This window comes from Oculina patagonica, chromosome 1 (genome assembly GCF_052425735.1).
Source record: "Oculina patagonica isolate OP01 chromosome 1, crgOcupat, whole genome shotgun sequence".
NCBI lineage: Eukaryota > Metazoa > Cnidaria > Anthozoa > Scleractinia > Oculinidae > Oculina > Oculina patagonica.
The window spans coordinates 41,958,968-41,974,916 of record NC_135758.1 but is presented as its reverse complement, the minus strand read 5'-3'; the positions used below and the strand labels follow the sequence as shown (position 1 = coordinate 41,974,916).

Here is a 15,949-nt window from a genome sequence, read left to right as displayed (position 1 = left end):
AAAGCCTATAGAGCCAATGGAAGACACTTGTTAGTTACCAGCCCTCTCATGTTCTCTCATCAGGTGACTTGACGAAAAAGTAAATTTTATTGCAGAAGAACTCTTCCTCAAGGCGCGAAAATCAATGAAGGGTTTTACTCTTCGTTTAAACTATTTAGGAAAACAAAGTTCATCTTGACAAGGAAAGGAATGAAAGTTAAGATGTCTTTCATAAATCCAGGAGCAGCTTTGTTGATAGTAGGTGTGCTAATTGTTCACATAAGCGCCGCGGTCGGTGACCCAGCGATCGAGAATAATTCGTCGGATCACAACGATACTTCGGGCCATGGACCGCCACCGGAGATTAAAGTGGCTAAGTTTGACTTTGCTTATGTATCTGGACCTCTGACGATTATCGTATGGATTTTGATCGCAAGTCTTGCAAAACTAGGTAAGGTGTAAAAATGACAATTAGCTAGCGAAGCAAGCAGAGTGTCGATTTCTAATTTATTCAGAATGGTCACATTAAAACGCCTCAATTTAATGATCTCTCTCTGTCTTTTAGGATTTCATTTATCTCACAAGCTATCTTCAGTTATACCTGAATCATGGTAAGCTAAATTAAAAAGACGGGCTTAATATGCAAATTAGATTATCTTATGTCTTCTTTTCCGCTTGTTGTAGACTTGTAGCTCTTTACGTTCGTTCATACTTTATGTAAACAAAATTTATTGGCGCGAGAAATGAAAAACCTGTTACCAAAATTAAATTAAATTAAACTGAAAACGGAAAAATGCTTTTAGAAGCCATTTGTGCAACTAAAAAAATATTGTCGCCGATTTTGTCGATGTCAGATCAACAGAAATTTGGGTACCTTTATTGAAATGCGCATCTAAGCGGGTTATAAATAAGCACAAATAAAATAGTTTGGATTCCCGCCCATTTTTTGTCAGATGTCAGACAGTAATTTTCTGTTGTTTGCACAGTTAGATCGCTTGTTAATTGTCTACCAGCAGGTTTAGAAATCATGCTCAGTGTATTGCTTGAGTGGCCTTGAAGTAACTTTTAGCTGTTATATTCTTATATTTGTAAAATTGTCAACTTTACAACCAACATGCATGTGAACGACATACGTAACAATTATAATATCACAGCTCAATGGATTCATTTATATTAGCTTCACCATTTCTTTGTGTGCATTAGTTTAGTTATTGAATATGTCGTAAGTTGGAAAGAACAGCTGGATATTACATTCAAAGATGAAAACTCCTCCTCGTATTGGCCTTTGACAAAACAATGTACAAATATTGCAGTAGTGCCTTGTATGCACATTGGAACGTGCAAGCTTTCAGATTCTGGGTTCAAACAAAATAATTAGTTGATAATTGAACAAGAATTAAAGCAAACAAGAGGCAAGAGATAACAATCTAGAAAAAACTACAGTTGAATCCCAATAACTCAAACCCTCAGTCACTCGAACTCCCGCTAACTCGAACCTTTTTTCGATTCCCCTTCAGGTCATTTTCTTATTAATTTTACCCTCGATAACTCAAACTCCCGATATCTCGAACCTTTTTCGATTTCCCTTGAAGGTTCGAGTTATCAGGATTCAACTGTAGTCACATTATCTTTTGTCTTATTTCTTTACTGACATCAAACGATGTGACCATGTAACTGTCAAAACACCTGAAAACAGGTGTTCCAGGATCAACATGATTAAAAAAATTGTAAGTGTCTTAAGTTAAATGCAATAATACTCATGTCATAAATTCCATTTTTTATGGGATGACGTCAGTCAAGTCTTATGTCACGAGGCAGTGGGGGGAATTTGTACCACTTTCTGTCGCACTCGATCAGGGTGTTCATTAGGCACCGGAGATCGGAGAATTCTCCTTCTAGTACGTAGAATTCTCCGGCTAAGTTTCAAAGGCCTCTACCTATTTTCTTATTAATATGCGGAACCTTTAAGAATCATTCTCCGGTTACTTTACACTACTCTCCTGCTATTACAATTCTTAATGAAAACCCTGCTCGATCGACCAATCAAGATAACCGAATGGGACTGAGAGTGTGCTATAGGAATAAATGTTATGTGAACGGAAACCAAGCTAACAAGAAATTGCAGCGAAAAACACAAAGGAAATACTTCTGGAAAGTTAGAAAGGCCTGATGCAAAGTATTTGAAAAAGACATTCAAATTATATATTTGAGGAGTTAGATATGGAATTCAGTTGACAGACATGATCACATCTCTACTGTTATAAATACAATTGACCTGTGTTGTCGGTCTGTGTAAACAATTACGAAACAGCCCTTGACCTTGCATGTTGCTCGCGAGAAGTATCATACATGTATATCGCTTATCGATGTCATGCTACAAGGTAACACAACTTTTGTTGAATAATGTTCAACAGAGAAGTTGTCGGCTACTTTTATTTAAGTTACTTTTTTGGCAAATTCCCTGAAAAAATTTTAAGACCCCTTTGGGAAAAGTCATTACCTCTGCATGCATTGCATGCCATTTATTACTGCGCTCTTGAGATCCTAGATATTTTTATGTACAGTATGTCACAGTGAGTAGATGTCATCATATTTTCATAGCACACAACTGGTCACCTAAACATTTCATTAATTTGTTCTGATATGGAATAATTAAATATGTTTCCTTTCTTCAGCTTGGTAATAGTCCTTGGAATTGTAATAGGAGGAATTATGGAGTAAGTGCTTTATTTTTAAATTCAAACATAATTATGTGTTTCCAGAAAACATACATACCCACCCCAACATAAGGTAATTTTGAGGGGGTGGGGGTCTCCAAAGCCAAACTTTTTAAAGGAAAGCATGGAGCTAGACTGGAATTTTCAATGAGTTGGTGGGAGGGGGGGGGGGAATCAAACCAAAATATTTTCTTGGGGGAGGTATGGATATTTTCTGAAATGTTTGACAAATTTTAGAAAAATATTTATTCATTAATAAATAAATTTCAACTACACGACTGTAGGTTTTGTAGGTAGTAAGGAGCTCCATACAAGGTGTAGACTGCACTCAGCCAGATCAAAGTGGTCTACATATGCCACCAGAGCTTATTCCCTACACAACTAGACCTTATCCCAGTTTTCGTAGCTTATGAAGACTAGTAGACAGTAAACTTTCAAATCGCAAGTTCCAGCAAGTTGTGCTGGAACAGTTTAATTTCTGGTACCCTTTTATACACCCGCCCAGGCAGGGAAACTCTCATATGGAAGGCATCTATAATAATATGTTCATGTAAGCTGTGATGTTCACATAGATTTTAATTTTGTTGATGAATCTTATGTTTATCCAGAGGTATGGGCATCACTGACATAGCTCCAGCCTTCTCATCCCGCACGTTCTTTTTGTTCATGTTGCCACCGTAAGTACTTAGACCAAAGTCTCTTTTTTATCTATCAATATAATTATTACTTATCAATACTATTATTCTCAAAAGCTATATTGGGAAATATTGGTTTTATGTTGTAATATTAATAATAACCATTGCTGTATGTACTCTGTGCCTATGAAATGACCAAAGATCAATATTTCCAAGAATAGAAAAAGCGAGAAAGTAAATTACTGTTTTATTTTATTTTCTTATTGCATGACATAAAAAAATTAGATACAAATGTCTTCATTGCTTGGAGGTGGGGGGGGGGGGGGGGAAGTACCATATGATATTAAACGACCATAAAATTAAAAAAGTTAGCCCTTGGCTTATATTTGTTCAATGTCCCTTCTTGGGGAGTGGGGGACGGCATTCTTTTTGGATCAAAATTTGCATTTATAAAATAATTAATGATACATTTTATTTTCTACCTAATGTTTTTTTTTCAGAATTGTACTTGAGGCTGGTTATTTTCTTCAGGACAGAGCATTTTTTGACAACATAGGAACAATATTATTATATGCAGTTGTGGTATGTGTTAAAAATGAACTAGTGTATTTGGAGAATGTTTGAGAATCTTTTAAAACGATGGGTTATCTAAGAATTATTTTTGAACCATTCCCTTTACTACCACCTGAAAAACAAACAAATACCATCTGGTATTTGTGCACAATTTATTAAAAAAGTAATAAATTGAATCAAGTAAACTAACTAATTATTTTCTTTATTTTTCTTGTAGGGAACAATTTTTAATACATTTACAGTAGGTGAGTCAGTTATTTTCAAAAAAAAATTTTCTTTATGAAGAACCTTGTCAAAACATTTAGTATCATATACTTCCTTTTATATTCAGGACTATGTCAAATGTCAAAAGTGTGGTTCCAGAAAATGTCCATACTCCCACCACAGAAGGATTGGAAATTCCTGAGGGTTGGAGGGGTCTCAAAGGCCAAAAACTATAAGGAAATGTATGAACTTCAAGGTTAATTGGAATTTCCAGAGGGGTGGGGGAGGTATGGAATAATTTATGGAACTACGGTATGGAATAATTTATGGACTACACAATGTTAAATAATTATTCAGATTCTAGATGTAAAAATGTGTTTATCTACTAAATTTCATTATCAAATACCTTGTAAGACTTGCTTATAATTATCTAAAACATTACTTCCCATATTTATTTTTATTTTATTAATATTATTTGTGGATAGGTCTGTCCTTGTTTGGAGTGTCAGCAAAAATGGGAACTGACTTGAAATTGATGCATACATTGACATTTGCTTCACTCATTGCTGCTGTAGATCCAGTCGCTGTAAGTTAAGTTGTAAACATAACAGATTATAATTGCCCAGTATCCATAGTATTAACTTTTGCACAGTATTTAGACCTACAACCTGAAGGAACTGAAACTAAGAAGAAACTAAAAAAGGCATAAAATTGTTAATTATATATGTTTCTTTAATTTGAAAAGTGGGTCAGGAGGGAGGTTTTTTTTTCTAAGATTTAACGTGCAGTAAGGTATCATAAATAGTTTATTATGTTTCTCACTAGGTGCTGGCTGTTTTTGAAGAGATTCATGTCAACGTCATGCTTTACATCCTGGTTTTTGGTGAATCGCTGTTGAATGGTAAGAATTATGCCCTTTTACAATAACAATTGTACACAGTGGATCTACGGGGCCAAGGCTGCACCTTATTTTTAGGCCAACTAAAGCCTGTAGGGCCAAGAAAAATTATTTTCAAGAGCCCCCCCCCCCTGCCTTTTTATTCCAGGGTCTGGATGATCAGGCCCCCCAGTTATCTCATTAACTTAAGGTCTGGATCTGCCACTGGTACAGTCGTAATAAGAAAAATAAGATTGTCGAATGATTTTTTAATGAAATTTTAAATTCATTAATTTCTATAAGGAAAACTCTTTAGGACTGAATAGAATTATCCAATTTCATGTCTCTATGCCTGCACCCAAATGAGTGAGTGGGATGGCGCAATGGTGAGAGTTCTTGCCTCCCGCCAATGTGGCCTGTGTTCGATTCCAGCCCAGTGCCATAAGTGTGTTGAGTTTGTTATGGTTCTTGCCTTGCTTCAGCGATTTTCTCCAAGTACTCTTGCCATGCAGTTTTCTTTTCCGCTGAAAAACAAACAAATTCGACCTGGACAGAAGACTGCATGAAAACCAGCTAGGGCTGATGTGACTTCCTCTCCAAGTATAGTAATTAACTTTATTTTAATTATTTGTAGAGACTAAAAAATAAATTTAGCTTCTATTATATCAAAGTATGAACAATTTTCTTTATATTTATTTTCTCCACAGATGCTGTAACTGTAGTATTGTATCACCTCTTTGAAGGCTTAGCAGGTTTTGAGGAAGTCACTTATAAGGAGGTATGTACAGGATCAATATTTAAAACTCCATTGTATTCAAATTGACATACTCAATTTGTTTCTAAAGGGTCATTGAACTCAGTTTTACATTACTGCATATAACTTTACATTTCTAAAACCTTTCAGATCCTTACTGGTTTTGCATCATTCTTTGTGGTCAGTATTGGTGGCACACTGCTTGGATTGCTGTGGGGTTTAGCCACAGCATTTGTTACAAAGTACACTGACCATGTCAGAGGTGTGTACAAAAACGTTTCTGTCAGTTACAGTTGAATCCTGAATTCTCAAACCCTTGGTTTCTCAAAACTCCTGATTTCTCTAACCAATTTTTGTTTCCCATGGATAGTACTTCTTTGTAATTTTACCTCTGATTTCTTGAAGCAATTTTCATTTCCCTTGGAGGTTCAAGAAATTTGGATTCAACATAACTATAGTTTGTAAATCTCAGTCACACTGGACAATAGCACAACATTTGTAGGATTATTAATTAGTCTTCAATCTGCCACTGACTGCCTTAAAAACTAGTCGTGTTTTCTAAGGACTACATATCACACATCGCATTTTTTAACAACCCCGCTGGAGAGCATATCATCATCATCATCATCATCATCATTAATTTTGTTTCTCTTCTCATGGTGAGAAGGGCCATCAATCTTTTTCACTCATTAAATGGTTCCTTGTTTAGCTGAGTTTCTGAGTTTACACTGTTGCCAAATCATAGCCATCCCTTAAAAAAAAAACCTTGCGGGATCTTTAAAGATCTTGAAAGATCTACCATAGATCGTAAAAGATAAAGTTCTTTGTTTACTTAGATCTTCAAAAATCCTTGACATGATGACAATCTTAGCAAAAACCTTTGCAAGATCCTTGAAAGATATTCACCTGGGATTCAACCCTTTTTTTTTTTTTCGACATCTCTCTCTGGGCCCCAGTCTCCTAGCTGCAATCTCTTTCAAGTTCCCATGCATGTTTGCGTATTCTTAGGATACTTCTCTGACATCGGCATTCTTACAGTCAAAATAGTCAGCGCGTGCCGGGTATGATTCCGGAATAGTTTTGATTAACGTCGAACGGATTGCATTATTCGTTTCAAACATTCAAATTCAATTTGAATATTGGAAATCAACCAACCGTAAACACGTGCACACGTGAACCTGTCAAAAATTATTGAATTTGATTGGTTAATTTTTGACAGGTTCACGTGTGCACGTGTTTACGGTTGGTTGATTTCCAATATTCAAATTGAATTTGAATGTTTGAAACGAATAATGCAATCCGTTCGCCGTTACTCAAAACTATTCTGGAATCATACCCGGCACGCGCTGACTATTTTGACTGTAACATGTACTATGTGTGACCTTACAACTGTTTTTTTTTTTGTGAATCCAATTAATTTTACTTCATCGCCAGAATTTGTGTTTTGTTTTCACAGTGATTGAGCCCATCTTTGTGTTTGTTATGAGTTACCTTGCATACCTGACAGCAGAATTGTTCCACTTGTCTGGAATCATGAGGTAATCAATGACTATATTCAACTGACAGTTATACACTTAGGTAGCCTAATGGTTAGTGTGCTGAACTCCAGATCGAGCAGTCCTGGTTCAAGCCCTGGCCGGGGTCACTGCATTGTGTTCTTCGGCAAGACACTGACTCTTACAGTGCCTCTCTCCACCCAGATGTATACCGGTAAATGGGAACCAGCGAATTTAATGCTGGAGGGTAACCTTGCAATGAACTAGCATCTCATCCAGAGGAGAGTAGAAATATTCCTAGTTGCTTCATGCTACAGAAACCAAAAGAAACTCCAGCCTGATGGGCCACTAGGCTCGTATGCAGACTTTACCTTTACCTTACCCTGTTAGCATGATTTTGAGAATATCAAATTATAGAGCGTAGTCCCCGAAGCACAAGAATGCAAGTCATGTACTTATTAGTAACAGTTTGATGTAGACTGCGAACTCATCCAAAAACCAAACAAGGAATACCAGATGTAAATTGATATCATGGCTAAGGCTTTGTTTGTACTGTTCACAGTATTGTAACCTGTGCTATCATCATGAAGCCCTATGTGGAGCTAAACATTTCAAGAAAATCTCACACAACAATCAAGTATTTCCTCAAGATGATGAGGTAATGCACTGTCTCTCTAGTGATAATTCTTATTCTTTTAAACAAATAATTCTTATTCTTTTAAACAAATTTTACATAAACATGTTAAAATTATAGACAATTTTTCATTTGACAAGGGGGCAACAGTAGTCGCTAATAAAAAGGATGATTTTATATATTTTTAATTTTTAATCTATTATATTTTTAATGATGTATGTAAATTTCTCTTCTTTTTATCTTAGTGTTATTGAGTTAGTGTGCTAGTTTTAAATTTATAAATGTAATTCTTAATTTTTAGTATAGTAGGTCCACATCAGCCCTTTGGCTGTCTTTTTACCCAACCTACTCATCAAATAAAGTATGTATGTATGTAGTGTGTGATTATGTTGTTCATCTTAGCTGCTAACGTGTACCCCTTTATATTTTGAAATTCAGAGACAGATAATAAAACCACCTCCCAGGGTTTTGTTGAAAGCCAGATACCAACGGTCTACCGCTGTCTAAAGGGCCTCTTTTGCATCTAGAAAATTAATAATTTGTTCAAAAAACATGTCTTTTGGTCAAGAAAAATAATCATCAACAGCACTCTTTTTGATGCCCAGAATGCTGGAAATTGCATTTCTGAATTAACTTCTAGATTTCTATTTTTTCTGGGGGAGCATGCCCCCTAGGAAAAAGGGCCCTTACAGCCCCTTCTTTGGTCACATCACCCTTTTTCATATTCAGAAGCCGCTTATGAAAAATGTTATTTGAAACCCCTGAACCAGAAAGAGCATTGTACAATTTGTTGAAAATGCCCCTTTGAAAGGAAATGATTCCAAATCAGATTCAGACAACGCATTCAAATGTTGATACATGACGTTTTTCGATCACTTGCCATTTTGTCTCGGATGATACTGATCGACAGCTCGCTGAAATGTCGGAAAAATACCAGTGATATTGCGCTAAGTGAAAGAAAATAAAAATTTACAAACACGAAAATTTGAACTTACGAATTTTCTCGAATGCGAAGCGAGTACGTCTTGGCGAAATGTCGCGTGCGTAAAACGACTTTTCGTGAACGTTCCTGGCCACAAAACAACCTGAAGCCTATTAAGTTGCTAACCTCCAAACACACCGTCACACCTCCTGTAATAGAACAGAAAGAAATTGTGAAATTCGTATTTTTAGGTTTATGGATTCTTTCAAACCTTTGGCACTTTCGAACTTTCTTTTTTATCACAGAAGTAACTGATGTATAAATATTACTATGTTTTCATACTTGTTGCATCTTGATCTGTTGGCTTTCTGTCTGTCTACAGCTCTAGCAGTGAAACTCTGATCTTTATGTTCCTTGGAGTGCGAGTGGTTAGCTGGCCTCACGTATGGAACACACAGTTTGTTTTTGTTACGCTGATATTTATACTGGTCTATCGGGCGTTGGGTGAGTTGTTAATTAAAACTGTTATAAATATTATAAGCTTTACTAAGAGGGTCAGGCGTGATGACTAAATGCTTAGTGTATTGGACTCCAGTTCAAGCGGCCTGGGTCTGGGCAATGGCCGTGTACAAGACACTACTGACTCTTGCAGTGCGTCTCTCCACCCAGGTGACAAAATGCTTGGGGGGAGGGGGGACGGACCTGACTTTGGATCAGCATTTACATCCACCCACAGAGAGTGGTCGGTTAGCAGCTCTCGCAAGGTCTCACATGAAAGGCTCGCTACCCTTCGAGAGAACAACAAGAACAAACAAAAACAACAATGCCCCTAGCCCCCAAAACAATAGCAACTGCTACACTAGAGGACCAGTAGAATTACCATCTTATGAGAGCTGCTACACTACTGCAAGAAGCATACTCCTAGGGGGCCCTCCTAGGTGCTTCATGCTGCAGAATCAGTTCCGGTTTTCCCTTTATTTGAGTGTCAGGAAAAAGTATTTTGTCAATGCAAATTTTTATTTCCCTCGGGTTGATAAACATGCAGTAAGCATGCTACGTGAGGAAGATTGCGTGACGAGCCAAAAGAACGTCTGCGTAGGAGACTAAGTAATGACAGTAAGCTTTATATACAAACTTGTTTCATTTATGTGACAGGAATGTAACTGTAAATCTTTTATTTCATTGCAGGTGTGGTTATCCTGACGTTTTTTGCCAACAGATTTGGTCGGCTCAACAAACTCAGTGCTGTGGACCAGTTTATTATGGTATTAAGAGATTTCACGGGTTTTGAAGTTACTTATGCAGTGCTGTTGTACTCTAGGCTCATTTTATTTTTCTGTTGTTTCAGAGTTATGGTGGAATCAGAGGTGCTGTATCGTTTTCTCTGGCCATCCTTCTCGTTGAAGATCATTTTCCTATGAAGAACATGTTTGTTACAACCACAATTGTTATCGTCCTATTCACGGTTTTCTTTCAGGTAAAAACTATGCAACAGACTTATAATAATGCAACGGCCATTTTTGTACTAGAAACGCAAAATCCGTGATCTAGACAAACTTGGGCATTTGTTACATTGAGTCTTGAACGACGAGCTAAGAGAAGAACTTGGCTGAGACAGATAAACTGTCTGCGCACATGAAGACAAACAAAGATGAATAATGCGTCTGCATGATTATGTGTATTAGTTAAGGGTGCAGGGATGGCGCAGTGGTGAGAGCACTGGCCTTCCACCAATGTGGCCCGGGATTAATTCCATATGTCAGTGGGTTGAGTTTTTGTTGGTTCCTGTCCTTGCTCCAAGGGTTTTTCTCCGGGTTCACCAGTTTTCCTCCCTCCACAATTTAAACCAACATTTCTAAATTCCAGTTCGATCCGGAACAGTAGATGAAAATCCACTATGTGGAAATGCCATTGCAAACTCCCTTTTAAATATTATTTTTATTATTATCAGTGTAAAGACGGACAAAGTCGGATAATTCATCAAGACAATCTATCTGATAGTTCGCAACGTTTTTACACTAGTCGCGTAAAACAACAGACCCACAATTCATCTGGACGGATGCCTCTCTTTGAAATGTGAATGTAAAAAGTTATGTGTTTTCTACTATAAAAAGGGCCGATTAAAGCTCCGTGTTCATATTGTTATTGTTGGGTCAGATTCTGGACGCTGTCAAATTAAAGTGTATATGACATGAAAAATATTTTCTGCTTATTTGAAAGGCCTTTCAAAATACAGAAGAATGGCGTTTTTCTTTTCGAAATATCTTTTTTCGTTTCAGAGATATTGACGTTTTTGTATTATGCAAATTAGATCAGTGATGACATCATAAGATTTGACTCTAAAAAATGGTAAAATACTGAATAAACAATATCTCAAAAACTATTAAAGCAGTGTTCTTGGAACTTGGCATCACAAAAGAAACAAAATGTTACTCTTAGTGCTGTTGCCATGACAACAGTTTTGCCGCTGGTGCTGTCTCAATAAAAACTAAAAATTCCCAGTTTTTGTCTTAAACCAAGAACCATCTAGCGCAGCCAAACCGATGGTGGGAATGAAGACAATATGGGAACTATGTCTGTTCTAAGCAGCACCCTTTGTCTCACTTTAGAGGTCAGATATGGGGATATTTGTCTTTTTGACAGAGAGAGACAGGAGCTGAAAGAGTTGCTATGGCAACAATACTAAGGGTGTCATTTTGTTCCTTTTGTGATGCACATTTGCGGTGCAAAGTTTCAAGAACACTGTTTCAATATTTCCAGAGATATTTTTTATTCAGTATTTTACCATTTTTTAGAGTCAAATCTTATGACGTCATCACTGATCTAATTTGCATAATACAAAAACGTCAATATCTCTGAAACGAAAACAGATATTTCGAAAAGAAAAACGCCATTCTTCTGTATTTCGAAAGGCCTTTCAAATAAGCAGAAAATATTTTTCATGTCATATACACTTTAACATTTACAGTACGTTTGAAAGACCGTACTGTTCTCCGTAAGGAGGAACGTTAAAGTGGTTCGGAAATTTCCCCGTACTTTCCAATCACAAAAAGTGGAGAACCTCTCCAAAACTTCCGGAAAGATTTGATTTCCAACCGTAAATTTCTGGCCGATTTTTTTGGCCAACTCCATTAGCACCCTGGCAAAACGAAGCTCGGAGTGTATTGCCATAAAGATTGTGACGTATGTATTAACAGAGGCAACGTTGCAACTTTCTTCCGTTTGAAATGAATATATGAAATTCATATATTTGTACTGCGGATATACATTTTAAGCAAATGAAAGATCATCGCAGTAATGTACTCAACTTAAGCAGTTGAGAAAAGCAAGCCTGAAAAAATTCAGGCTTGAACGGGAATCGAACCCATGACCTCTGCGTTTGTTGTAGGGAATGACCATCAAACCTCTTGTACGAATTCTTCATGTGAAGTTGAGAGGGAAAGAACAGCTTAACATGTATGCGGAGCTAAATGAAAAGGTAACCTCTTCTTGCTGTTTTTTGCTCAAAACTACGCAATGCAGAGAATGTTCCTTTGTTTATAAAACAAAGGAAAATAAAGAAAATAGTGTTTAATGAGTAATTTTATATCGAATGCAAAATTGTCCTTATTAACTGAATCCCTGAACGGAGAGCTTTTATAGAACTTTTGGTTCGATTTTTTTTCAACTGCAAAGCGTGTGACATTGATGACTGAAAAAAATGGCTTAATTAAAATTACTCGGAGTTTGATAGCAATTTGCAGCGTTCATGTCCAAGTTGTATCAGATTTATAAACTTCTTACAATTGATAAACTGCAATTTTTTCATGTTGCGACAGTATTAATCCATTTCCAGCTGTCATGCACACACCTTGCTAAATACTGCTTACAACTTTCTCAAATGTAAAGTTAAGTAAAGTAAAACTTTATTTACACAGGGTAGCCCATTCAGCTCTAAGGCTTGTCTCCATAGGGGCCCTGTATCTTAAAAATTAAATTGCATCAAAGAATTTTCATGAACTATTTATATTTAAAAAGCCTAATAAAAATACAGTACTAGAAATTAAGAACTACATTTAAATGGCTTTCATCGCTTGTAGTTTTTAGATCACCTTGTGGCAGGAATTGAAGAAATAAGTGGCCATCGAGGTCATGGATATTATTGGGTAAGAATTCCAAACAGTTGCTTTCAATAAGTAAATTACTTAAAGTAACTTACCGTAAGCTTAAGAAACCCTAGTCGGCTTAAGCAATGTAAATTATCACTGCAATGTCCATTTGATCAGTGTATAGGACTTCGTCTTGACGTGGTTCGCATTAGACCTGAATGAATGTGTGCTGTCAATTGTTGCTAAGTAACTTGACTGATGTAATGTGATGACGTAACAGCGTTATCTCTCTTTCTAGGCCATATTTTGTTAGAGAATTAAACTGGGAAACTTCCGTTTCTCCACCTGTGAACAGTTATTTATTTTTCGATTATAATTTTACAGGAAATGATAGAATATTTTCACACACATTATCTCAGAAGATGGCTAATACGTGACAGTTACCAGTTCGTCCACGATGAAGATATTTTGCTGGCTTACAGAAGACTGGCTTATAAGTAAGTTTTTATATCAGTTGTTGTTGTCGTCGTTGTTCCATCCTTGTTTAGATCTAAGTCTATTATGCTGAGGGATTCCGCTTGTAATCGGGAGTTGGGGGGGGTGAGGGGGTGAGGGGGCAGGGAGGAGGGTATCGCAGGATGTTTTGGGGGTATTATTGTTGGAAATTTACTGTATGAAAGTTATATTTTTTCCTTTGATCTGTTGACGTTTTCTTCTTTTCTCCAGAGATGCCCTGACTCGGTTAGAAAGAGAAGGTAGCGGTACAGTGCTGTTTCCTTCAGGGTAAGAATATAAGAATATTTTTAAAGGACAAAATGTGATCCACGACACGACGTCTTAAGCTTGTTGCATGCCTGTTGACCTGGCAGAATTTTTCCAGCCTGTTAAGCTCGTTTTCTGTTAAGCCAGACAGACATGTTAAACTTGTTTTCCCTTGACCTCGGATAATTCGAGATTACTTCTTTGCACGCTTTGTTGGGCGATTATATCACTCATGGTTATGCTATTTAAGGCGACTGTCATCCTCTCGCTACAAGGTTCAAACTTAAAAATGAAAAAGAGATGTTCTTATATTTAGTTTTGATCATCCATACTCCCAAAAAAGGCTTTCAGCTGTCAACTTGTGTTCTACAACCATTTCGTTATAGTATGACTCGTGAAAGGGACTGTGTCACGGCTGAGTTAAGTTTATTTTATTAAGTTTTGCCAAATACTCGCTATGAAACTTGATGTTTGCAATGAAATTACTTCTATGAGTCTAATTGACAAAACCATAGCTTTATTGCAACCATGCATGTGTCTCCCGGGCGTTATAATTATTGTAATATTGCAACCATTCGAGATTAACTTTTAAAACTGTTTAGCCCAACAATATTTCAAAAACCCATATCGCAATCTATTTCAATCTTCGTCAGTTTTGGCCATTTTTGTGTTATTGAAATGTCCCTTCACTGTTTTAAGAGGTTATTTTTATATTTCACCGAATTTGATGGTCATTTCCCATGCCTAAATTTGGCTAAAATCCGTGACATAGTCCCTTTAATACCTTTTTCAAAACGTTCACATCGCTCCTTTCATCGAGGAATTTAATTTTTCTTTCTTTCCATTACTCGCAGGCTGCCTGAGCTGTTGGCTCGTAGTGCATTTGAGGCTTCAGCGATCACAGCTGCGTAAGTGGCTTTTATATTAAACAGTAAAACCATGACATCCATATTGCATGAGACGAATTTACTTTCTGTAGAGTGTAAAGGGATGTTACACGACAAATTTCTGGTAAAGCTCGCCCGATTGTTTGCCAAAGAAAAAATCTGTCAAAAGAATCTATACTAGGTCTTGCAATCTACATATCACCCAACAAGTAAATAATGATTTTTACGTTATCAATTTTGCATATATTTTTTTAGAAAAAAAAGGAAAATATCTAAATTCGGAGCCCCAAGAAATGCAGTCTAAAGTAGTGGCATCTGGCGAGTCAACACAAACGCGGTTAAACAGCGCTCTTAACAAGAACCTGATTGGTTGAAAAAAAAAACCCTAAGCACCGAGGTTGCACGACTTTTCTAACCAATGAGAGGGCTCATAAATTTGAACAGAGCCAAAGTAAACATACAATTGCTTTCAATCAGATATAAAACCTCCTTATCTTGTTTGTCTTGCTTTTCAGTGAATCAAGTGAAGAAGAAGACGAAAACAAACCAATGTTGAGGTAACGTTCACTGTTTTCATTTCATTTGATTTGACGTGGAAAGGTTCCGTCTCATTGCCAAACCTTAGCTGTGTCTATAACCCGCGCTCAGCCTAGTCCCTGGGCGTTCTCCTCCTCTCTCAGGCGAGCGCGATGTTGACCTAAGGGCCTGGGAACGGGTTGGCGTGCCCGTGACGTCACGAAATTTCGCGCCAAATCGTTTAGCGGGAAGGGAACGCCTGGGTACTAGACTGACCCGGGCGGCACCGGGCTGTGTCATTGTTCTGTGATGTTGTTCTGGGTGTTTTACATTTTTATCAAACCACTGGTACTTTGGCTAAAAATACAATGAAATTCTGTATTTTTCGAACCTCCAAGGAATGGAAAACTGGCTCGAGAAATCGGGAGTGGTTTTGCACGGCGGCCATATGGTATGGTTCATTCTTATGCAAAACGTTGTTCCTGCCATGCAACATGGCCGCCTTGCAAAACCTGAGTGACTGAGTGAAGCAAATTCAAGGTAAAGAACTTTTGCTTCGAGTTATCGAGAGATTCGAGAAATCGAGGCTCCCAGAAGTTGAGATTCCACTGTAAATTGCTACAGATTGAAACAAAATGAGCTCTTCTTGTAATACAAAATATTAAAAACTCCATCTTAACACTTTTGTGATGTTGCAATGTTGTTTTTCTTTTCTTCAGAGCGGGTGACGAATGTCGTGTTCCAGACGCTATTCAAGTTGACTGGAGAGCGACAGGAGGTATACTGCTGGTGTAGTTCACAGTTTTCGTTAGTCAGTATCGTTACTTGAGAAAGCTTCCTTTAAAACAAAAACAAAAATGTTGGTTGTCGCAGTTTACAGGAATGAATGTAGTATTCAATTTTCT

The 15,949-nt window shown here is 37.1% G+C and overlaps 1 protein-coding gene across 1 annotated transcript; it reads left to right on the top strand.

Moving 5' to 3' along the window:
- Positions 1-59: 59 nt before the first annotated feature.
- On the top strand, positions 60-15,839 carry LOC144647155 (sodium/hydrogen exchanger 1-like). Its single transcript, XM_078506914.1, has 22 exons — positions 60-430; positions 545-590; positions 2,655-2,696; positions 3,305-3,373; positions 3,832-3,913; positions 4,122-4,149; positions 4,594-4,694; positions 4,934-5,009; positions 5,693-5,763; positions 5,890-6,001; positions 7,196-7,277; positions 7,798-7,893; positions 9,174-9,295; positions 9,980-10,056; positions 10,140-10,268; positions 12,180-12,269; positions 12,871-12,936; positions 13,264-13,376; positions 13,606-13,662; positions 14,496-14,549; positions 15,044-15,085; positions 15,764-15,839. Exons 1-22 carry the CDS (start codon positions 190-192, stop codon positions 15,837-15,839), a joined length of 1,872 nt encoding a protein of 623 aa, XP_078363040.1. The 5' UTR covers positions 60-189.
- The last annotated feature ends 110 nt before the right edge of the window (positions 15,840-15,949 follow it).

What these genes read in the sequence shown, in the direction of transcription:
- LOC144647155 (XM_078506914.1), top strand. Translation starts at nt 190, where the DNA reads ATGAAAGTTAAGATGTCTTTCATAAATCCAGGAGCAGCTTTGTTGATA. An exon ending in TTTTAATACATTTACAGTAG is followed by an intron (nt 4,150 to 4,593) that starts GTGAGTCAGTTA and finishes ATTTGTGGATAG; the next exon opens with GTCTGTCCTTGTTTGGAGTG. An exon ending in ATGCGGAGCTAAATGAAAAG is followed by an intron (nt 12,270 to 12,870) that starts GTAACCTCTTCT and finishes CATCGCTTGTAG; the next exon opens with TTTTTAGATCACCTTGTGGC.